Here is a 26,282-nt window from a genome sequence, read left to right as displayed (position 1 = left end):
TTAAATCATAATGGTAAAATAAATATAAATATTACAATTGATTTTGTTAATTAAATGCTGCTTCTAACAATTGCCACTTCTGATTCATTTTTATTTTTTGTGTAGGTTTTTTTTCAGACTACCGTTATTAATACAGCTGTGCAATTGTGAGTCTACTTTCTGGCGCGTCTGGCATATTAAACTATAAGCCTGGTACCTTAGATAACTATATTCTAGTAAACTATACTATAAAGCATGATTAAAGGCTGTCTCTGCGTTTCACAAAAACAATTGACATGGGGTCTGTCTGACGGAACTTAACTTGTTTTAAATATTAATTCTATGTTTATACTGACATCATAACTCAGTATATTTTATATACAGCAAAAGGCACAGACAATGTTTAAGTAAGTAATAATTAATAAACTCACATCAATCTACGTATTGCTTGAGCATCATATGTTATACAAATTCTTAAGTGCTGAGTAAAGCTTTAGTTTTATATACGTACTGCAATTATTTATATTACAATGTTCCCATCCCCTGTCATTGTCGGTCGTGTAACACCAGGGTCGAGGAAAATCCTTGGCAGTTCGGCAGAAATTTTCCGGCATCGTCCCATCCGGAAAATTTACCTCTGTATAAAAATGAAATTGCTCTACCCATTTCTTACAGGTGTAATTGTTGTAAGACACTGCTACTGTTCCCATATAGTTGTCGGCTTCTCCATTATAAAAACAGTTGTTTGCTGTAAATAGATGTACAAAACTTATGAACATATAATATAAGTTATTTAACTTAAATACTAACAAAATTTTAATCATTATTCTATAAGTTTGTATCACATTTCGGCATAAGATTTTAATTTTTGTTTTTGTTGGTCAAACGACGGTATATGCAATTACTTTTTTGTTAAGAATATAACTTTGAAAATTGTATATACACGGCCGGCACTCGGCTTACCGAGAGTTTGGTCGGTTAATCTATATTGAGTATGCGGCTATATCGGCGGTTGGTCTGTTAATCGGGTTGGTTATACGTCTGTTAAGAGTAAAACGCACAATTTTAATATTAAAATCTATTTAATATACAGATTTTAGGTACATTATAAAAATCAAATCAAAAAAAGAAAAGTGTCTGACAAAATGATATATATCATAGAACATTTTCCAACTGTAAAAACATTCCATAGTCTGCGCAGTTTTCAGTAAAACTAAAAGGCGTCGCGCAAGTATGTAGTTTTTATGCTTATACGCATAGCAATTTTTGTAATGAAAGGCGAAAAAAAAACGATTTTAGATATCATTTAAAGGACACAAAATCGACTTTGGTTCTAAAATATAAATTGAAATTAGTAAATATTTTATAATTGTAATATAACGTGAGTAATACCACGTTTTAGTGAATATTATGGGAATAACGTCTGTTAATGGGTTGGACAATTGAAATTGTGTCAGTTAAGAGTTATTTAGCCACGATAATAGTTGTGCTAGTACCTTTATATTTTGCCTTTGAAAAAGTTAAGAATGAGATGCTCTTGAGTAAAAAAAATGACAATACGCTGCAACAGTATCCTTCTAGTAAGAACATTTTTATTTTGACTTCCTTTGCATTTCATTAAGGGGTGTGTCACTTCAATAGAATAAAATTCAAAACAGTGTGGCTGTGGCCATTGATTGACACATTAAATTCATTCATTGACTGGGACAATTTAGGTGAACGTTTGTATGTAACGACCACTTCTCACTTTGTACTTTTTAAAGACACTTAAACTATGGGGTCACCAAAGGTTCTCAACACCTTAATAAAGTAATTCGAAAAATTAGTAAGAAATAACGCGATGTTTTGATTTATATCAATTATATAAATCAAAACATAAAGGTTATTCCTGATTAATTTTTCGAATTATTTTATAATTAAAGGCGTTAAGAAACCTTTGGTGACCCCACAGTTTAAATGTCTATCGTAGGTACGTCGTGAACAGTGGTCGTTACAGACAAACGTTCACGTAAATTGTCTCAGTCAATGGATGAATTTCATGTGTCAATCAATGGCCACAGCCACACTGTTTTGAATTTCATTCTATATGGATATGGATTGCCTGCTGGAATATGCATGAATCTATTATTAACGTTTTCTTCAGCCTTAATTTTTGTGTCTGTTCAAAGTAGCACGTTCTCAAATCCGTCCGAAAGTGTCTTTGTAATACAACACAGGGTACATATAACGTGTTGTCGCTCAATTGTGCACATGATATTTGTCACTGGACGTTAAACTCTAAATCGTCAACATCATCCGATTGGTTCTTTTCTTCTATTACTGAATCATCTGTTGTTTACAAATCAGTCTAAAGAAGTAAATAGAAAGGAGCGAATGCAGCTACATTTGGTTATCTTAAGTTTTAATTAATTTTATTCCGTTTAGTTCCTTTCTACATAAGTGCAGAGGAGAACTGCAGTTGTCCGCATGTAAACTTTTAGCATTTATTACCAATATGAGTACATAGCAATCCGTTACTGTTTCAACACCCACGGGTGTTTCATGTCTTTATTCTCAAACAGTTATAATTTTTTTCTATCTTTTTTTTTATTAATGCATCACTTCCTACTGTCCTTATCTATTATTCTATATATTCTGTGTTTCCATCCAGATTCTCGTGTATACAATGAGGGTCCGGATTGGGGGTGTTGTTTATTTCTATATTCTTTAAATTGTCTGTTACTTTTCTCTACATTTTATTTTATCTTACTCATTATTATTTCTTTATTCTTTATATATTCTAGCATCCCAATATATTTTGCTTACTGATGTTTAGTTACATTACGACGTTTATCTCTGATTTATATACTGGTTAATACCAATTTAGATACAAATTAGTGTCATTCATGACAACCTAAACAGAATCCACATGATATATGCGACCATTCTTGGATGAAATCAATAAGTATAGATTATAACATGCCCTTTTCTATATTAGCCCTGGTATCATCCCGAGACTCCCATATCGGCCTCGAGGCTTTAGCCGAGGGCCGATATGGGTCGAGGGATGATACCAGGGCAAATATGGAAAAACATGTTATAATCCTTAAGCTATTTATCACATATTTAAGTGTTGCAGAAAAGAGGGGAAAAAAGTTCAATTATAACAATTTAATGAAACATAACAGGTAAATCTTTAAAATTTATCCGTATCCGTAACAAATATGTGATAAGATATAAATAACACATAGCTGAGAGGGTGATAGAGCAGATTGGGTCCCGAGAAAACAGTGTCAACCGCGGCGAAGCCAAGGTTGACAATGTTTTTTCAAGGGATACCGATCTGCTCTTTCACCCTCTCAGCTATGTGATATTTGATTTATTATAATGAATGTCCTATCATCATTTTCTTTAACAGATGAGTTTTATTATAAAGTATTTTCTATGTAGTCACGTACTTGACAGCGTAACGGGTATTTGAAAAATCATCAGAAGTGAAGTAAATAGACAATAGTAGTACATTGACTTGACATATAAACGATATAAGGATTAGGCCCGAAACGGGGAAAAAAGCTCTGCTATCAATGAAAAAAAATATTTTCAATTGTTGTTATTTTATTATTGTTATTTATTGTTAATATTTATTTTATTTAAATTTTGGGTAAATACCCCTTTCAAAAGGCCTCATATCTGACTGAGAAATATACATCACAATGAACATGATGAAATGTACGTACATCACCAGTTGAAACCCATCGATGGTGAACGAATGCGTTTAATATCAACAATAAGTATAACACACAATGATTTATAGGTTTTAAAGTAAAAATATTAACAAGTGAAATACGTTTTTCCAACAATTGTAAAAGAAATAAGTTTGAGTCGTTCCACGCTTCGTTGTATAGTAAATTAGAACTTTAAGCATTGTCTATAAAATAACTTGATGTAGATTCAATTCATTGTCGTTTAAACTGCCGATTTTTGATAGGTCTAGCCGAGAGGGTGACATTCCAAAAAATTGTCACCCGCTCAGCCATGTGATAGAGTAAATTAACACCTTCGTATTAGGCAATCAAAATATGGCATTTTAACATGATGTATAATAATACTTTAATATTACACTTTTTTTTTATCAGTTTTCAATATTCATGGCCTAAATTCATTGTTCATGTCAGTGTTCCCGTATATATTAGTTTTCATTGCTCATGTGTTGTTTCCGTATATTTTAGCGACTCGTCTTGAGCCTACCCATTTGATCCGATAACACCCCATACAGCAATAAAATTATACTTTTATTGCCATTCATAACTCTTAACAGACCAATTAACAGACCGGGTTTTATACATCCGACCCATTAACAGACCAGGTTTTAAATAAAGATTGATTAATGTCACCAAAATACAGATTTTTGTGTAGATTTTTCACACAATGATATCAATTTGGTTGACAAACATAATGCCTGTCTTTGTTCGATGTTCAAAATATCGCATGCAAGTAAATTCAACCAACGTGTCTTTTTGTGTACATTTCGTGTGTGTAAAATGTGTATAAATTTATTGATGAGTAACACGCCTTTTCATTTTATAGATCGTACATCGAAGCTAGAAAAATAATAATTACACCACTGGATTCAGTACATTGAATTGTTTTGTTAGACATGAATAATTTTTATGATAAACATATATTTAAAAAGTTATACAATGAAACATGCAGAATTTCCAATGATTTCCTCGATAACACCTGATTAACAGACTTTAGCCAACCCGATTAACAGACCCACCGCCGATATAGCCACATACTCAATATAGATTAACCGATCAATCTCTCGGTTAGCCGAGTGTCGGCCGTGATATAATTATGTATGGTTTTATCGCAATTCTAAAATGACATATAAATTTAGTGTAGGATAACAGTACATACTGTGTTTTCATTGCTACATTGTCAAGACAATTCCAAGTTTTCTTCAAAATTTCTTTGAATTTCCAATCAAACATCTTCGTAATAGAAAAAAGTTAAATCACAAAAATACTGAACTCCAAGGAAAATTCAAAACGGAAAGTCCCTAATTAAATATCAAAATCAAAAGCGAATGGATAACAACTGTCATATTCCTGACTTGGTACAGGCATTTTCTGATGAAGAAATGGTGAACTGAACTTGGTTTTATAGCTAGCTAAACCTCTTACTTGTATGACAGTTGCATCAAATTCATTTTTATGAACAACGATGCAACATTCACCTTCCCGTAACCTTTTGGTTTGATATTCAATTAATTTTGAAGCTTTGCGAAAAGGAAAAATTAGCAAAATGGAATGAAATGAATTTTCATCATGGTGTAATACGTATATATTATGATGTAAAAATTGATATCCATACAAACAAAATGTTACTGACAGGATTTGAAATGTCAATCGAGGATGTGCTTACCATTTGAACACCATATCAAAGAGGTTGAGGCGTCAAGAAAATGATGTGCATTAACCAACGGGAACTACTTACAAAGCTGACATCGTGTTCCCCAAAATTCCTCCGCACACCTTCCCCCAGGACATTCTCCTGTCTTCTTGTTGCATACTTGGTCCTCGTGACATCGACATTGGAAATTACATCTATAACCAAAAGTTCCATCCGGACATACTTCTGGCAAGCGAGGCAAGTCTAATTCTGTCGATTTAAATATAAGATGTTGGGATTTATTATGTATGTTGGCGTTTGTTTTTGTTGCATTTCAGTGTTTTCCTCTTATAATTGATGTGTTTTCCACGGTTTTAGTTTGAGACCCGGATTTGTTTTCGCTTAATCGATTATAACTATAGAACAGCGGTATACTGCTGTTGTCTTTCTTTATAAAACAAATACTGAAAACGAGACTAAAGAATGCGCATTTTCTTTATTCAAATAAAATTGAAAAAAGCGGGTAAAGAAATAATAAGGTTTTTTGGTACATCATGGAGTATATGGTTAGGGTTAATGCTATTGACGACGGTATTGATATAATAAGGCTTAAGATATCGTGTATGAAGATTATTTCATTTATTTTTATTAATGCACTGCTCGCCTCAGAGATTATCATCAACTTGACATCGAAATAAACATAACCTTTCTCGAATTTTCCGTCAATAAAATGTGAACATTTTAAGGTTCAGGCTTACTATTTCATTCTACAAATTGTTTGCTCCTCAGTACTCCGTTGTTTTATTGTTTTACCGTCATGGACAGTCAAAAAAAAGACATGACTTTTGCAATGCCAAAATAAAAGTATCGACAGGCAGTAGGGTAGTAAGGAGTTAACCTTTGAAGAAATAAGTATCTATACTATTAAATGAGAAGACCTCATGTTGAGTGTCACTCCTCTTCCTCCCACGATAAGTTAATTATCATTATCTCTGTGTTCTATGGTTAACATGCATAGTCGCATTTGTAATCCATTCTTATGATAATTCAGATTGAGTGAATTTTTAGAGTAAATCGACAAAAAAAGTGTCATACCACCAATTAAAAGTCCCTATCTGTTCAACCAAATTTTACAATTTTCACAGCTTTCTAAATATTTTACCTTAAGTTTAACTTCATAGAAACCAAGTATATCCTGAATCGTACATGTATCAGCTTTCTACATGCCAATTTTCAACAGATGTTTAAAATCATATAAAATAAATAAAGGTCTTCCGAATAGAGGTACCACTAAAAATAACCCCTGGTTTTCAGGAAATCTTAAATTAGTATACTATGGAGTGCATTAATCCTCAATTTTGAATACAAACTCATAAACAAGTAAATTTTAGCTCAAAATGGTCGTAATATATTTCTCTTTCACCAAAAGTTTCATTTCTGCCAATTTGTTGGTTAGTTTAAGTAAACAATGACATCAAATGCACTATTTTTTGTCCTAGTAGGCCTACTTTCACATACGTTCTAAATTTGAGGGAGTAATTGGTGGTATGATACCAAAAGGTGTCCAGATATTGATTCCGTCATCAGACTGACTTTTAGTCATAGATAAGACTTCCGGTTTGAAACATGCACAAGAACAACCAATCATATGATAGATAACAAAAATGAAAAATGAATAAACCAATCAGAGCGTTCTCCATATCATGGTGTTTAAGCCGCAATAACCACAACTATTATACATCCTTAGAGAGGACAATTATTTTTCACGTTTGTCTACATGTAAACTACGATTATACTAATTTAATATATAGAGATTCTCTGTATTCTGTGTACTGTTTTCTTTGAAATGTTTACTATTTACGGGGTCATACCAGTTGCATATATATTAAAATAAGTAAAACATGTGGAAACAAGAATGTGTCCATAGTACACGGATGTCACTTCGGCACTATATTTATTAAGTTTCGAGTTGATTTGACTTCAACTTCATCAAAAACTACCTCGAGCAAAACTTTAACCTGAAGCGGGACAGACGAACGAACGAACGAACGCACGGATGCACAGACTAGAAAACATAATGCCCATATATGTGGCATAGAAATTTAATATTGAAAGTGAAAGTAGTGATTTGGCAAAAATGAAATTTGGGTAGAGATTAGAGGGAGGTAGGACCTCTTTCGGGACGTCGGGTTCGGGTGTTTTTAAGCTCGGGATTTGGGGATTGATCCTTAAGGGATCCGGGAATATATTTTTCGATTTGGGGATTTCGGGATATGAATTTCTTTAAATTTTGCATTTCGGGATTTCATGTTTTTAAGCCCGGGATTTCGGGATCAGGACCCTCCGACCACCCCTCAAATTAGCCTTAGTCGGTCTTAGTCATTTATGCAAGATTCATATCCTACCATAGGCATGTTAATAAGGCTGTCAAAAGAAAAAGCACTGATGGATTGTCCTAGAAGCATATTTTATTAGACTAATAATGGTCTATAAGCAGTTACATTTGTTCCATGTTTGAAGCGGTGCAAATATTTAATTTAATTTGACTTTCACCAAAAAATTCATTGTAGCAAAGGGGAAACATAAGTTTGGTCTGAGGCCAGAAACACGAAAATAATTGAATTTAATAGAGAGGCATAAAAGCAGTTACATTTATTTCATGTTTGAAGCGGTGCAAATTTTTAATTTAATTTGACTTTAACCAAAAGATGCATTGTAGCAAAGGAGAAGAATAATTGTGGTCTGAGGCCAGAAACACGAAATAATTGAATTTAATAGAAAGGAAACAAATATCGGTCTTTGAAAAATGGGAGAGGGCTTTTGATTCCTTTTATGAAATTCTCCATACATAATATCTTTTACAAACAGTTCACAAGCTGTATATGCCCGAGATTTCGCGGGTGTTTTCTATTAATGTTATATATATAGAGAGAGAGTACTAGTCATATATATATATATATATATATATATATATATATATATATATATATATATATATATATATATATATATATATATATATATATATATATATATATATATATAAGTACGTCTGAGTCAGTGACAACCCTACAACAGATGTATCTATATATAGAAAATGAACGTGGATGTGTATTTAAACATAAAAAACAACAAAAAAATATTTAAAGGATACAAATTGAGTGATGTTTTAATTTGCTGATGACAAAACTTATGTGTGTGGCAATGTAAACAATATTCAAAGATCTAATTACAACGTTGGTACGATATCTTTACTATTAATAACTTTGTTTCAACGTTCGATGAGTTTACACGGATCACATAATCAGTTCTATCTTTTACTTAGCAATGGTTCATTGTAACTATTTGCATATTCAATACAAAAAAGTGTTTTAAACTTTTTCATTAAATTTTCATTCTTCATGTGAAATAAGGAAGTATATATCTTTAGACTTATAGTTCTGAACTTTCTTCTAACATTATTTCTTTCTATTTTTGAATTCTATTGTTGTTCATACCAATCCCTGATATTCAGTTAAACGTATTTTTGTGGTATTTATAAAAACAAAAATTAGACGTGCTCCAGACTTCTTTTAATCACGTCATATGTTGCCTAAAATCGTCTTAATTTCAATATATTAGCTGAGACCACCCCATGTTATAATGAGTTCTTGTTGCTCAGTCTAATGTTTTCTATGTAGTGGGGTTTTTTTTAATATATTTGTCTCCTTTCGTTTAAAACAGTGCCTTTGTCAATTTTTTCGACATATCAAAACTTAAACTGGTTAGCATTAAGCATTTCATTTGCTTTTGCTGTTAAAATTTTTTCCGTATATTTAGTTCCATTTTTCTGGAAAATATACTGTTTCCTCTTCTTTTTTATGTCTACATCTGTATCCTTATACTACTTTTATTTTTTCTGATTTAATGAATATCGTCTGGAAATTGTTTGGTTTTAAGTATGTCCTTATTTTGTTTGCTAATTATTCATGCAGTGTTTATATGTGACATTGATTTTTTTTTTTTTTTTTTTGTAGTCGTGGAATTTCGCAAACGGCTGCTGCTGGAATTTGTTTGGGTCCCCATTCTCTGGGCTCAGTCAAGTTCAAATTTGAAAATCATTTTTAATGTTGTGTTTCTGTTGTGTCGTAGTTCTCCTCTTATATTTGATGCGTTTCCTCAGTTTTAGTTTGTAGCCCGGATTTGTTTTGTTTTTCTCAATCGATTTATGAATTTCGGACAGCGGTATACTACTGTTGCCTTTATTTAATTCAACTTTTATATGTTCGTCTTTTTTGTTCATGAACTGTTTCAATAGTATTTTTCCACGTGCTACGTCCAACCAGGTATGCTATTTGACTTTGTTGACAATAAAGTCTAGTTTACAAATGTACCATATATAAATTCATTTAATTCAATTCCGTAGACAGTCTTGAAAATTGATTTCTGACTTTAGCTATCATTTTTTGTTTTGAATTTATTTTCTGTAGAAACGGCTTGAAACCTATATCCAATAACATCTTTGGCGTATGTATCATTTTTTATACTACTTACATCTCCATTTTAAGTTTCAAATAATTGACAATTTAATAAAATATTTTACCACTGAGCCCAGAGTTCCAAATGTTGAAGTTGAAATCATCCCTTCCCAAATTTTACGGACGCCATCACGAGTTGGTTGACCGTCATGGAATAACCGTTTCACAGATGATATAGGTTATGTTCCTTACTTCGTAACTACAATCCCCTTCCCTTTCATGAATGTGACCTACCGAATGTGACTTTTTACTGTTATAGCATGAGCAACACGACGGGTGCCACATGTGGACCAGGATATGCTTTCCCTTCCGGAGCACCTGATATCACCCCCAGCTTTTTTGGTTGGGTTCGTGTTGCTTATTCTTTAGTTTTATATGTTGAGTCATGCGTACTATTATTTGTCTGTTTGTCTTTTTCATTGTTAGCCATGGCGTTGTCAGTTTATTTTCGATTTATGAGTGTGACTGTCTCTCTGGTTTCTTTCGTCCCTCTTTTGTTATAGAATGGTTTGTCTAAGAGTATATACCGCGGTTTGGTTCGAGTGAGTCTATGACATTCGCGTTATACATGTGTTTCGTATACAATTCGAAGTTTCTATTTCTCTTTCACGTTTTAAAGTTTTTGGTTTTTTCCTCATTCCCATGATTACATTCGCTTATTTCATATCGAAGTAAGAATGTCGTGTGTTGATTCCGGAAAAAATCACTTTGGTTTTAAAATTGACTATGAATGAGGTAGCAATACACAGTTAGGAAAAAAACCTTAGAATTGACACTCTTATATTTTTTTTTATCCACCAAATATGCTTGTGACATTGTTACTTCAAGAAACCAAGCTTTTCTTGATGTATCCTGTAATATTCCACTGATTCCCCAGATTAGTATTCAGCTGCTGATATATATGTATGTACACATTTCTTGAAATACAATTGTACAACATTTTTATGCATTATGTTTTAATCTATTTAATCGTCTATTATTCTTTTTAGTTATTTCAGTAATGGATTAAATTTCATTGTTATATTTTCGTTATATCTTTTAAAGTATTCTTGAACAAAAATTTGATAAACATCTAAATTTGTCAATTTTTGATTAGATACATAATATGATTTGTATAAAGAAAAACCTTAAGTTGTTAGGAAATAATTCAGACCAAAATAATTTTTGGCAATATTTGTATATCCGAAGACTTATTGCTTTAACGATACTCTAAAATTTTAATTCAATTCTATCATAAACTCATAAATACATTTCTATTTTTTTTTTTCAAAACATCGACAAGAAATAAAAAGTGGTTATATTCTTCCACTTCGTTACATCCATTACAAAGACCGTCATTCTTCTGTTTTCATTTAAACAATACGTGTTTGAACTGAACCAAATCAGGAGAATGACCATTGTTATATTATAGTTCGTTTCTGTGTGTGTTACATTTTAGTGTCGGGTTTCTGTTGTGGTGTCGTAGTTCCCTTTTATATTTGATGTGCTTCCCTCAGTTTTAGTTTGTAACCCGGAATTTTGTTTTTTCTCAGTCGATTTATGAATTTTGAACAGCGGTATACTACTGTTGCCTTTATTTGTTAATAATATGAATTGTAAAAGTTTCCATCTATATATTTTGAACTTATTCTCTTCTAAATAATGAAAAATGAAAAAATTGTTGGTTAATACTAAGTTTCTCAATATTTTGTAAAATACGCATCCATTTGCTAACACTAATTGAGGGTTCAGTTTTCTCTTTACAAATTAACTTATATAATATGTTTGTTGAAAAGCTTGCAGCCTAAATGTAATTACCTTTTCCAGATCAGTTTCTTTCTCGGAATAATGACAATACTTGTAATAGAACACTCAGAATATTTTGACATATGAAGCCAGTCTTTTGGGATGTTTTTTTTTAAATATTTATTTCTGCTATTCAATTATTCTTGCAGTCTAAATTTTGCAAAATAAAATGTTGAGATAGATAACCAGTGTCATCTATTATATCATTGACAAATATCAAGTTACTTATATTTTTTAACCCCCTTCCTTCACTTCCTTTCTAACAAATAACGCTTTATATTTGTATTATGCATGTGTATATTTATGGAAAGAAAAGCCTCCATAAATTTGATTTCTAATAGTTATAATGGTGAAATAGTTTTTGTTTTGTGAAAACATGTCAACAATCTATGTATTTGATACATAATATGGCAGAAAGGGAGGTGAAAATGTCACAAAAGTCTCCAAAATATGGTTCAGAGGATAATTTAAATCAATTAGAGTAAAACCATAGGTACTTATCTATCAAAGGGTTAATAAAATCATATCCAATTCACCTCGTTTTCCATAAAATTGAATTGAAAAGATCAAGGGTCAAATCTCTAAAAACAAATAACACTACAATAATGTCTTGACCTATTGATGGTACGGATATAACAATACGGACTGCCAATCAGAAAAATGGCCTATATAACATAATAAAAACAATCTAAATGTTCATATAAACCCACTTCGAAGGCTATATTATTCTTCGACTATCTAAACATCAATTGTATTCCACAAAAACGTTCGTATTTAAAAAAAAAATCACAATGACTAAAATGCGAAACTAAACTTCTAATTGTGTATTGGTACCTAAAGTTTTCGTTCATTAAACAAGGGGAAACGCATGCATGGGCACATAGAAGATCCAGGTGTGTAAATTGTAGAACTATTGTTTGTATATAAGTATAACACAAATCAAGAAATATAGGGCAAAGGAAGCGTTCATTTTCTACCCATAATATTTAGTTCTATTAGTGAGAGGAATTTTTATGCATCACAGCAATTGATTTGTTCGTATATCTTATTTATTCATCGGGTGACTTAAGATCCGATCTAAATATTCACACGCTTCACGTCACAATAGGGGTAATTTGTTCAGGGATTTTTATTGATAAATTTTACCTTATTCTTTATGAAGAAAAACTTTCTGAACGTATGATTAAGTATATTTGGAGTGCACCTGATATATGAGAGCGTATCCGTCAGTGAGACCGGAATGAAATCATGATAGTAGGTCATGAAATTAACAGTGAAGTATTCAATAATTCAGTCAAGTTGAAAGTGAAGTGTTGAATCGATATTCTGTACCAGGGCAAGAATATGACATTTGTTTTCCATTCGTTTGATGTGTTTAATTATAGTTTGATTTTGTTAAAGGACTTTCCGTTTCGAATTTCCTTAAAATTCGCTGTTTTTGTTATTTTACTTTTTTAAGCCGCAAGGTCGAGCGCTAAAGTGGTCAAAAATTAATTTAATTTTGTTCTCATTTTATTATTAGGTTGTGTTTGCATCAGATATAAATATCATTTTATCTGGTATTCATAGTTGAATTATTTAAAAAATCAGTTCTTGAGTGTAAAGCATCACATTATCTAGCATGTCAATCTATTGTTATCAAAATTCATTACTTCAAATAAGCTTAGTAAATATGGGTAACTAAGTCCTTATAATTGAATAAATTAAGGGGAAGGGGGACGTCGTCTTTCGATGTAAATATTCCTTATATTTTGTTACTATGGATTCATTTATTTTCGTGGGTACCAATTTTTGTTCATTAAGGAAAACTTACATGTTCATGGATATATAATTTGGTGGTTGTGCCGGAGTCCGCATAAAAGCATTAAGAATTTGTTGGTCGTTGAACATTCGTTTGAGTGGGAAATTGTTTAAACGTTAATTAAGCTCAAATTTAAAATTGTTTGCTAGCCCCTCTTTGTGATTAATGTAAGGTAACTCTGATTAATTTCACCAACATTTCATCATTGCGGGGAGATAATTTTCATATATAGTCTTTTTCATAAAAATTCAAATGCTAAATATAGGTTCTAATCATAATTTCCCACTAAAACATTGGACATAAGTTTAAAGTTTCTGGAATAAAGTGCAAGTTGGTGGTCTGTTTTTTAGTTTGTGCGTGTGTTCATCTTGTGTGTGTTTGTGTAAGGGTGTCACAGCATTTATGCTTTTGTCTTTAAGGAATGAATTTGTGCAACTGTATAAATGAAATCTGTCTGCTTCATTTGAATTCTGACATAATTATATACACCATATAAAAGCAATAAATGCTTTTACAAGTAGCAGGACCAATGCCGTTACTTCCCATGCACGCGTTCTAATTTTGAGGTGTTGGCAGTGTTTAATGACCTTGGCAGGCTATACAGCCTTTGCACGGTCAGTTCTTTTTTGTAACTAAATGATATTTAAGAAAATACGATGGAGTCTTTATATTGGTATATAATAATTCTAAACGTTTCAAAACAAATTAATGAAATTATATGTACACATCAATGTATTTTATAAACTAATAACAAAAACTGAATGATATTGAATTTATAAAGTTTGTAATTATTTAAAATTAAATAAAATAACTAAACGTAAATATACAATTATGAACCTGTTCAAGGGAGAAATACTTCCATAGTTTCAATTGACTTTTTCGAATTGCAACATAGTACAAAGGAATGTCATTCTTATATATAAGTAGATAAATATTATGAAATTATTGTTATTAAAACAGCCCTCTCTGGCGTGTGGTATTGCACATTACTCTTTTTTGTTATTTATTATTATACGATAATTATCTGTGCTTGTGATATATGAGTGTTAATGGAAGAGTAGTTCCTGCATATCGTTAAACAGGAAAATAACACTTCATGCTTATCTTGAGAAATTATCGAGACTTTAGTGATTTTGTCGTTTATCAGATGCTATCTGTCGTTTTGTCATATTGTAGATACTTGTCTGTTTATTGCCATACCATGTTGTGTATGCTTATGCAAATAAGATATTCATCCATTCATTCATTTACAGATGCACGTCTATTAATTTAACTCAGTACTTTCCAGGAGTTAGAAATGACCAAGCACAAAAAGAAAATTATAAACCTTAAAATACTATATTAGCCATTCTTGTATTCCACTTCCCCCTTCAATTACAATTCATATGCAGAGCAAAACAAATCAGCACAATAAATTAAAACAAAAGGCAATAATTTTAGAAAAGCCATTAGTTGTCGTAATTAACGATCATTGTTTATATTGAATATTTGTTCTGATTTTCATTCTGCGTTTTAGAGTTCCAATGTTATTGCCCTAATTGAGTTGAGAGGAACTGTGTCTGGCTCAAAGTATAAATCTCTACATTATTTTATATCTTTGTTCACTAGGAATTGTTGGTTTATAACAGATGTGTACAGATATGTTTAATTCATTCATTCGTTTACACACATAAAGAGGTTTGGGATAAAGTTTTATTTAAATTTTGATTGATTAACACAGCACTGTTGGCTATTTCTTATTGGCGGGGTAACCCGTAGAGAACCTTATTGTTTATGAATACTTGTCAATAATTTTTGGTAATTATTTTATTTTTCAAAATGAAAAATGTGAAATTACATAATACAGTATAAGACACAAAGTATAAATAGTCAATTAACACTTGTAAGATCGATTAAATCATCATGGTATAATAGATATAAATATTACTGTTTTGAACGTATCGATAATAAAGTCGAGTAAACACAAAAGCGTCTTCAATGTTTCGTATGCTTTACTAGAGTCTAAGATATACAAAGAGACGTCGGCAAGTGACGACGTTGCGGGCCTATTGTTACGTAAATGGCGGTAAAACGTTAAGCAAATAAAAGAGTATAAAATACTAAACTGAAACTATAACTAATTCACAACATTCTGGGTACCGCAAAATGCAATAACTGTTCATGTGTTGTTCATAAAAGGGTATTGAAAAAACACTTTTAACAATTAAAGTTCATATTTCTAATGGCACCAGTTTCACAATTGGTCTCGTGGTAATCAATCAATTTGATGTCCGATGTTTGACTGCTCTCACTACTCCATCATTCCTGGTGATCAAATCTTCTATAACTGCTAGTTTTCACATCATTCTCGGTGAATTGTCCATGATTTGTACGACGGAACCGATTTTCACATGTGCGCTTTGGTCTCCGGCGACGCAATGAAATTCTCTTAATCCGGTGAGGTATTCCATTCTCCATCGTTTTGCAAAGTGTTCAATTAAAGTTACTTTATGGTTGTAACGTTTGTTTGCTTCTGTAAAATCAAACTTTGAATAATGGACCTCTGAATCAGAATTGTTATCTTGCGATAATATTTTCCCTGCAGTAGATGTGACGGTATTAGCGGCTCTGGATCTCGGATGTCGGACGACACATGTGTAATCGGACGATCGTTGATTACACGTTCAATTTCTATCAAAGTTGTTCGTAATACGTCAGAATTTACTTGTGATTTCCCGAGCACTTCTTTTAATGTCGTTTTCGTAATTCCAACTAGTCTCTCCCACCATCCACCGTACCACGGTGCTGCTTTCGGAATTAATTTCCAATTAATCCAATCAGAAAAATGGTCTATATAAAATAATAAAAACAATCTACCTGTTCATATATAAACCCACTTCGAAGGCTATATTATTCTTCAACTATCTAAACATCAATAGTATTGCACAAATAGTTATCAAGATTATAACGTATTTTAAAAAAAATCAAAATGACTAAAATGCGAAACTAAACTTTTAATTGTGTATTGGTACCTAAAGTTTTCGTTCATTGAACAAGGGGAAACGCATGCATGGGCACGTAGAAGATCCAGGTGTGTAAATTGTAGAACTATTGTTTGTATATAAGTATAACACAAATCAAGAAAGTATAGGGGAAAAGGAAGCGTTCATTTTCTACCCATAATATTTAGTTCTATCAGTGAAAGGAATTTTTATGCATCACTGCAATTGATTTGTTCGTATATCTTATTTATTCACCTGGTGACTTAAGATCCGATCTAAATATTCACACGCTTCACGTCACAATAGGGGTAATTTGTTCAGGGATTTTTATTGATAAATTTTATTTTATTCTTTATGAAGAAAGACTTTCTGAACGTATGATTTAGTATTTTTGGAGTGCATCTGATATATGAAAGCGTATCCGTCAGTGAGACCGGAATGAAATCATGATAGTAGGACATGAAAATAACAGTGAAGTATTCAATAATTCAGTCAAGTTGAAGGTGAGGTGTTGAATCGATATTCTGTACCAGGACAAGAATATGACATTTGTTTTCCATTCGTTTGATGTGTTAAATTATATTTTGATTTTGTAAAGGACTTTCCGTTTCGAATTTCCTAAAAATTCGCTGTTTTTGTTATTTTACTTTTTTAAGCCGCAAGGTCAAGCGCTAAAGTGGTTAAAAAGAATTTATTTTTATTCTCACTTTATTATTAGGTTATGTTTGCACCAGATATAAATATCATTTTATCTTTGGTATTCATAGTTGACATATTGTTTTATTCAGAATCAGTTCTTGAGTGTAAAGCATCACATTATCTAGCATGTCTATCTATTGTCATCAAAATTCATTACTTTACATAAAAACTAAGTCCTTATAATTGAATAAAGTAAGGGGAAGCTGTGGACGTCGTCTTTCAATGTAAATATTCCTTGTATTTTGTTACTATGGATTCTTTTTTTTTTTTTGTGGGTATCAATTTTTTTTTATTAAAGAAAACTTACATGTTCATGGCTATATAATTTTGGGGTTGTGCCGGAGTCCGCATACAAGCCTTTAGAATTTGTTGTTCGTTGAACATTCGTTTGAGTGGAAAATTGTTTAAACGTTAATTAAGCTCAAATCAAAAATTGTTTGCTAGCCCCTCTTTGTGATTAATGTAAGGTAACTCTGATGAATTTTATCAACATTTCGTCATTGCAGGGAGATAATTTTCATATAAAGTCTTTTTCATAAAAATTCAAATGCTATATATAGGTTCTAATCATAATTTCCCACTAAAGCATTAGACATAAGTTTAAAGTTTCTGAAATAAAGTGCAAGTTGGTGGTGTGCTTTTTAGTTTGTGCGTGTGTTTATCTTGTGTGTTTGTGTTAGGGTGTCAGAGCATTTATGTTTTTGTCTTTAAGGAATCAAGTTGAGCAACTGTATAAAGGAAATGTGTCTGCTTCATTTGAATTCTGACATAATTATATACACCAAATAAAAATAATAAATGCTTTTACAAATAGCAGGACCAATGTCGTTACTTCCCATGCACGCGTTCTAATTTTGTGGTGTTGGCAGTATTTAATGACCTTGGCAGGCAGTTTTTTGTAACTAAATGATATTTAAGAAAATATGATGGAGTCTTTATATTGGTATATAATAATTATAAACGTTTCAAAACAAATTAATGAAATTATATGTACACATCCATGTATTTAATAAACTAATAACAAAAACTGAATGATATTGAATTTATAAAGCTTGTAATTATTAAATTAGATAAAATAACTAAACGTAAATATACAATTATGAACCTGTTCAAGGGAGAAATACTTCCATAGTTTCAATTGACTTTTTCGAATTACAACATAGTACAACGGTATGTAACTCTTATATGTATAAGTATATAAATATCATGAAATTATTGTTATTAATACAGCCCTCTCTGGTGTATGGTATTGCACTTTACTCTTTTTTGTTATTCATTATTATATGATAATTATCTGTGATTGTGATATATGGGTGTTAACGGAAGAGTAGTTCCTGCATATCGTTAAACAGGAAAATAACACTACATGCTTATCTTGAGAAATTATCGAGACTTTTGTGATTTTGTTGTTTATCAGATGCTATTTGTGGTTTCTTCATATTGTAGATACTTGTCTGTTTATTTCCATAGCATGTTGTGTATGCTTATGCAAATAAGATATTCATCCATTCATTTATTTACACATGGACGTGTAGTGATTTAACTAAGTCTTTCCAGGAGTTAGAAATGACCAAGCACAAAGGAAAATTGTAAACCTTAAAATACTATATTGGCCATTCTTTTATTCCACTTTCCCCCATCAATTACAATCTATATGCACAGCAAAACAAATCAGCGCAATAGACTAAAACAAATGGCAATTATTTTAGAAAAGCCATTAGTTGTCGTAATTAACGATCATTGTTTATATTGAATATTTGTTCTGATTTTCATTCTGCGTTTTAAAGTTCCCATGTTATTGCCCTATTTGAGTTGAGAGGAACAGTGTCTGGCTCAAAGTATAAATCTCTACATTATTTTATAACTTTGTTCACTAGGAATTGTTGGTTTATAACAGATGTGTGCAGATATGTTTATTTATTCATTCGTTTACACCAATAAAGAGGTTTGGGATAATGTTTTATTTAAATTTTGATTGATTTTTGCAGCACTGTTGGCTATTTTTCGACGTCTATTTCTTACTGGCATTGGTAATCCGTAGAGAACCTTCTTGTGTATGAATACTTGTCAACCATTTTTGGTAATATTTTATTTTTCAAAATGAAACATGTGAAATTACATAATACAGTGTAAGACACAAAGTATAAATAGTTAATTAACACTTGTAAGATCGATTAAATCGTAATGGTATAATAGATATAGATTTTAAAATTGATTTTGTTAAAATTAAATGCTGCTTCTAACAATTGCCACTTCTGATCCATTTTTATTTTTTGTGTAGGGGTTAAGAAACATACAGTGTATTTTTCTATCTTAATCCAATACTATAAATATTCTATCCCACCACATTTTGTGGGCAATATGCTCTTACATCTACATTTGTATATATAGTATTTAAGTAACAACAATATATAATTAACAGTGTTACTGTTGACAAAATCCTCAGCCACACCTAATATTACCTCTTTTGCACTGAGACAAGATGATGTCATAAGTTTAATCCAATCTATAATGGAAACCAGAAGTTTTGTGTTTATTACATTCCCAAAAAATGTGAAAAATATTTTCTGTAATTTCTGAACAAAATGTACTTAGTTCAGTTTCTTTTAATTTACATTTGAATAAAAAGGAATTACATGGTAGAATCCTATGAACAATCTTAAATTGAAAATTTTGTAAAAACGAATTTTGGGTTATAATGAAAGGCATGGAATAAATAGCATTCCAATCTTCATATTGAGGTCTATTTCCCATTTATTACGGGAAGATAAGGATAATATTTTTTTTATTATCCTCTAGAAATAAATTACAGAAAAATTTACAAAGATTTTGGTTCTTTTTTAACTTTATCTACTAATTTATTTCAATATTATTTAGTTTAGAACTACCTTCTATCATACTTTTCCTTCTATTTGGAGTAGCACTTAAAATACCATCAAACTCTACAAAATTTGTATTTTTTTTATACTCTTTTACAAATTTTTCATATGAGAATAATGTATTATTATCTGACACTAGATTATTGATAAAAAATATACAATTTTCAATATATCTACCCTTCAAAATTATCTTGCCATCCATAACATGCATAAGATGTTTGGATTTAGCCATATGGAGTGGGTCAGACTATCTGTATTGTTTTCAACTTTCAACTTATTTTTCAATTTAGAAAAATTTACCAGGATATCATGCCAAAAGGGATTGACTTTTTTTGCTAAGTAACGCGATCCTTCTTTAATTAAATGTAAAATTGTGTCCCCCCTCCCCTCAATTTTTGTATATAACTAAGTAGCAAAACTTTCCAAGGAGAGTAATTTTGGGGGTCTAATAATTTATACAGCCAAGACATTTTTACACTAAAACAAATATAGTAAATATTAGGCATCTTAGGACCACCATCACAGTGTTCGGACATAACCACTGTTCTTTTCACTTTATCTGGTTTTCCTTTCCATAATACTTGTCAATAATTGAGGACCGTATGTTGAGCGCTAAAGGAGTAGGTCTGGTAAGAACCAAGTTTGGCGTCAATTTTCAGATTCATCTGATAAAAGATTTTTGACACTTTTAAACACTAGTGTCTACTTCAGTCGATTCAATTAGTTTATGTGAAAGATTTTGAATGATTTAGTCATTGAATACGTTCAAATTCAAGCATCAAAAAAGGAAAAATCTATCAAATATGCCATACATAATACGTCACTTTTCAGATGTTTTTTCTAAAAAATGAAAGTGGTCGCATCCGTTTTCACTCTCAACCTTTGTATTTGTAATGTATTATCATCAATTACAACTTACCCTAAAATATTTTTAAAGAATGAATACAAATGCGGCTACTTCCATTTAATACGGAAACTGTCTACAGTTTATTTCAAATGCTAAAATTGTGAATATTTCAGTAATTTAGCATGACTTAATAATGCTAGTACCCGATATGTGTAGATTGTATTGTCAAAAAAAGCCAAGTTGTATGTAGCAGAAGTCTTTTTTTCCCAATAATAGCTAAAAGTTTACACATAACAATTTTGTAAAACTGCTATATGTTGGGGCCAAAAAAGGGTCTAACTGGACCTGCTTCTTTTTGGCCCCAAAATATAGCAGTTTTACAAAATTGTTAAAATGTAAACTGTTAGATATTTTTTGGAAAGTTGAAGCTTCTGCTACATCAATACGGGCTTTTTTTCCATACAACGCACATATATCGGGTACTAGCATCATTAACTCAAGTTTGGATATGAAAAATCTATCAAATATGCCAAAAAATGTCACTTTTCATATGATTTTGTCAAAAATGAAAGTGGCCGCATTTGTGTTCATTCTTAATATTGGAATGTAAGTTGTATTTGATGATAATACATAACATTATAGAGGTTGAAGATAAACACGGATGCTGCCACTTTCATTTTTGACAAAAACTATATGAAAAGTGACATTTTTTGGCATATTTGATAGATTTTTCATATCCAAACTTGAACCGGAGCGTTTTTAATGACTAATCAGTAAAAAATCTTTCACATAAACTGATTGAATCTACTGCAATAGACACTTAAGAGTTTAAAAAGTGTCCAAAATCTTTTATCAAATGAAACTTGAAATTTGAGGCCATAATCTGTCCTTACCAGTTCAATGTAAAGTGTTTACCACCCTGCAATCAACGTTTGCACGTATTTCAATACGACTACAAAACCCAAAGGAATTTGTCTTAAAGTCTATTCATAGAAAAAGATATTCCATCAAATTTATCTTGATATATCGTTTACTAAATGATAATACAATGATACTAATGACATAAAGTGTTTTATAACTTACGTTTCTGATATGTATCTACTATTATTGTCCAACAAATCATCAGAAACCATAAACATTTTGTGTATATTAAATTCATTTCCTTGTATAAAAAAACAAATTCAAGCGATGTAAAGTTTACAAGAGTGTTTCACCAGTGAGTACGTCCATTCATATATCTTAAATAGTTATTTGATCAATTGGTCAAGTTCTAAAGTTTTATGAAATATTCAAGAGGTTTAATTTCCGTCACCAAGAGGTCAAAGGCTAATGAAAAAATACTTCCCTCTTCAAAAATGTCATTTATATTACATATTCCTTCCGAAAAAATTAGTGAAATGATATTGTAAAAGTACTGTTTCTCCTATATGATACTTTTTATTATATTTGAATAAGAATGTTGTCTTAAGTATTACTAGTTACATTGTGTGCTATTCTTTGTACGTTATATAGTAAATAGTAAATACCAATTATATATCGGGTCTGAGCGAAGCTCGAATCCAGATATGTAATTTACTTATCCCTTCTTCATCGTATAAGGTCGCTAGCACACGGAGTAAGGAATTTATCTTACCGGCGACTATCTTAACATGTGGTATTTAGACTAGTGGCCTATCACAGTGATCAAGTCTCCAATATTGATTATATATATAACAAAAACCTACTAACATTGGTGTATATGAAAATAAATGCAACCAATAACAAATTGTAAGCTTTTACAGTATATGGTGTTTTATGAATGTATTTCAATCTTTTATCATCAATGCCTTCGTCTGTTGAAATCTTACACATTTTTCATCAACACCGTGTTGTTTTAACAAAGGGGGATAACTCCACTTCTAACCGTGTATTGACAAAAACTAAGCCTTCCAACCCCATATGAGTTTTACAGTGTGGTTGTTTATAACCATCCATGTTACTAGAAATGTAAGTAGGTAAGAGGAATTGATTGAAATATATTTTTTGTCTGTATTTAACGCCATTTTCAGTCCCATTGACTATATCGTAGTGACCAGTTTAAACTGGTTGATAAATATGTCAAATTTTGAATATTTTCCCTGAAACCGATTCAAAAAGGGTAGTCTTCACCAAAACAACAATTCTATAGGAAGTACAGGTATGTATTATTTTGACCCATTGGTGGACTTCGGTTGTTGTCTGCTCTATGGTTGGGTTGTTTTCTCTTTGACACATTTCCTATTTCCATTCTCAATTTTATTTTTCAAGCTTTCTAAGTTCATAATGGTTAACGAGCATCACTGAAGAGACATGTATTGTCGAAATGCGCATCTGGTGCAAGAAAATTGATACCGTTAATTTTATTAACGATGCCTTATTAATCTTTTAGAAAAATTATAATATTGAAATTCTTGAAATAATAACCGCCCCCACCCAACCCCCTCCACACGTACCCACACAGTTAAAGCAAAAACAACAACAACAAGAAGAGAAAAAAAACCAACACAACACAAAAAAGCATATTTTACTCAAGTTTAGCAAGATTTTCTAGGAAATAATACGTACATATTGGATGCAAGAATATAAAAATATAAAAACACCCGTCTACTGTCAGACGCTGCCTGTTGTCATCCAGATGTCTTTTTATTATTCTTGTCGTTGAATTGTTGACTTATTGACATATACCTCACGTCTAGTTTTACTCATGTCAACATACGGAAAGCAACAATTTAAGATAAAGAAACTATATAATAATAAATAACTTTAGGTTGCATCTCTGTAAATATCGACAATGCAATTTTCATTAGGAACTCCTTTTATGACTAAAACTGTACCACTTTTGCTATGAAGTTTTGAAAAATGTATATCCTATATAGATATAGGAAGATGTGGTATGAGTGCCAATGAGACAACTCTCCATCCAAATAACAATTTATAAAAGTAAACCATTATAGGTCAATGTATGACCTTCAACACGGAGCCTTGGCTCACACCAAACAACAGGCTATAATGGACCCCAAAATTACTAGTGTAAAACCATTCAAACGGGAAAACTAACGGTCTAATCTATATAAAAAAAACGAGAAACGAGAAACACGTATAAATTACATAAACAAACGTCAACTACTGTACATCATATTCTTGACTTAGGACAGGTGCAAACATTTGCAGCGGGATTAAACGTTTTAATGGTACCAAACCTTCTCCCCTTTTCTGAGACAATAGTATAACATCACAACATAGAAAAACACACGATAAAATATCAATTGAAAGGCTTAACAAAAATGGAAAATGTATATGCAGTTCTATTTTTGACCAAGGTCAAGATAAAGAGCTGTGCGGCATATTTCCAACGTTTATATGCCCCGAACTTCTTAGGAGTTTAAACTTACACTTAAAGTATATCCTACCCCTACCTTGACTTAAGGATTCCAACGGAATTCAATTTGACCGATATGCATATGTATATTTACTGGTAACATTCCCAAGTTATGTCTTTACGAGATGAAACATAGAGATCATATATTGGAATCAGTACGTAAACAGAATTAATTTTCTATGAATATTATATTATATATCTTACCAAAAGAGGCGTGGTTTGAGAAACAGCTGTATTTACAAAGTGTAGCCTATAAACAAACGGTGGCATGACACTTTATATCAATAACCACAGTTCAAGTAGAAATCGTGTCACTGCATTTGAGTACACTGTACATATCTACGAGAGACTACTTATTTCTTATATAAATCTATTCATTCAAATTTAAATTAATGTTCTTCTTTTCATATGTATGCATTATTGAAATTAGTTTGTTGGTTACTAGATATCACCTTAATTTTACAATTTGCTCATTCATCGCCTCCCGTCCTGTAACGAGTATTACAATTACAGTGAGGACCGGAATGGATATGCATTTGACCCCGAGCGACTCAATTTAATTGTTGTTTTGCAAGATTGTATTGTATGTTCAACTATCAGCGAGTATCAACAATCTTCAAGAAGATAATTGAATAAATATATCCAAGAAAAGGACTACACTGATTTCTCTCTCATGAATTAATACACCATATCAATTCTTCCAATCAAAAGATGAAATCTCTTTTGAACTTCCTCTAAACAGGACAGTGTTTTCCTTTAAACAATGATATACTACTTCACTTTACGTATAGCGTTTGCCAATTCTAAATACTCTCCCTTCAAGTGTGTGTATATCAGTCACATAATTCACCGAAATAAATATAGATAAAGACTATTTTACTTTTACTTCAAATTTTGTGATAAACATTTGGTTTTATTAATGTTTTTTATTATATTTTCAGAGAACAGTTGTAGGTTTTTCCACCTCAAATGTTGATAATAAAGGTAAACATGAACTTATCGAATGTAAAAGTGTTACAATATAATGTATTGTAATAGAAGGAAATCTTGAATGAATGTGTCCAAGAAAAAAGATGAAACTGGTTATTCTGACATACATTAATGATTTAAAATACACCATTTCCTTTATCGTCAGAGGATGACATATATTTTGAACTTGATTTTAAAAAGAAATGTTTCTCTTAACAATGACGGATATACTTAACTCTACATAAGTTTGTCAACCCTGAATACCCTACCTTATAGTGTATGTATGCAGTCACTGAAATAAATATAGATAAAGACTATTTTAGTTTTACTTCAAATTTTGTGATTATTATATGAGATAAATATTTGGTTTTATTGGTGTTTTTTAAATACATTTTTGAGGATTGAAGGTTTTTCCACCTCAAATGTTCATAATAAAGGTATACGTGAACTTAAAGTGAAACTTCGCAAAAAAAATGAAAAATTGTTATTTTGTTCAAAGGCAAAAGGTACTGTTCTTAAAATTGCGCGATGCAACACATGTCATATATTGGGCCCCATCTTAATTGTTGGATCGTTTTTTGGTTTTTAACTTTAACTTATTTAAAAGTGCACAATAATTCCCTGTATTAGGATTAATTTCTTGAATGAATTTCCAAGAAAACGATTAAACTGGTTTTCGGTCATTAACTTTTATCCCATAAACCCTCTTCCAGGCAAAAGATTATATTATTTTGAACTTACTCCTAACTTAAACGGATATTTTCTCTTTACAATGACATATATACTTAATTCTACTTAACCTTCTCCAGTATTTGTAATATAACATTGTTTTATGTTTGTCAATTCTGAATACCTTCCATCTATTATTAAAGTGTATGTATATCAGTCACCGAAAACGCAGCGCGAAGTCAAAAGAAATAATTTCTTAAGAATAAGTTTTACTTCAAATTTAGTGAATATGATATGGCGGTAGCTTACGAGAAAAAAGATGTTAATTAAAAATGGCAAATGTTGGGTGGATGAAAATTGAAAGAATCAATCACATTTTTAGAGGT

General features: G+C 31.2%; 1 protein-coding gene across 1 annotated transcript in view; it reads right to left on the bottom strand.

Moving 5' to 3' along the window:
* The window catches only part of LOC139484666 (vascular endothelial growth factor receptor 1-like), a 62,712-nt gene extending 40,598 nt beyond the window's left edge, over positions 1-22,114 (bottom strand). Inside the window, exons 1-3 of the mRNA XM_071268516.1 lie at positions 21,945-22,114; positions 5,458-5,622; positions 491-727 (exon numbers count right to left, since the gene is read on the bottom strand). Coding sequence (XP_071124617.1) covers positions 491-727; positions 5,458-5,622; positions 21,945-22,020 — 478 coding nt within the window. The 5' untranslated portion in view covers positions 22,021-22,114. The remainder of the gene's footprint in view (positions 1-490; positions 728-5,457; positions 5,623-21,944) is intronic.
* Positions 22,115-26,282: the final 4,168 nt, after the last annotated feature.

The sequence above is a fragment of the Mytilus edulis genome, chromosome 8, assembly GCF_963676685.1.
Source record: "Mytilus edulis chromosome 8, xbMytEdul2.2, whole genome shotgun sequence".
NCBI lineage: Eukaryota > Metazoa > Mollusca > Bivalvia > Mytilida > Mytilidae > Mytilus > Mytilus edulis.
This window is presented reverse-complemented; position numbering and strand designations above follow the sequence as displayed.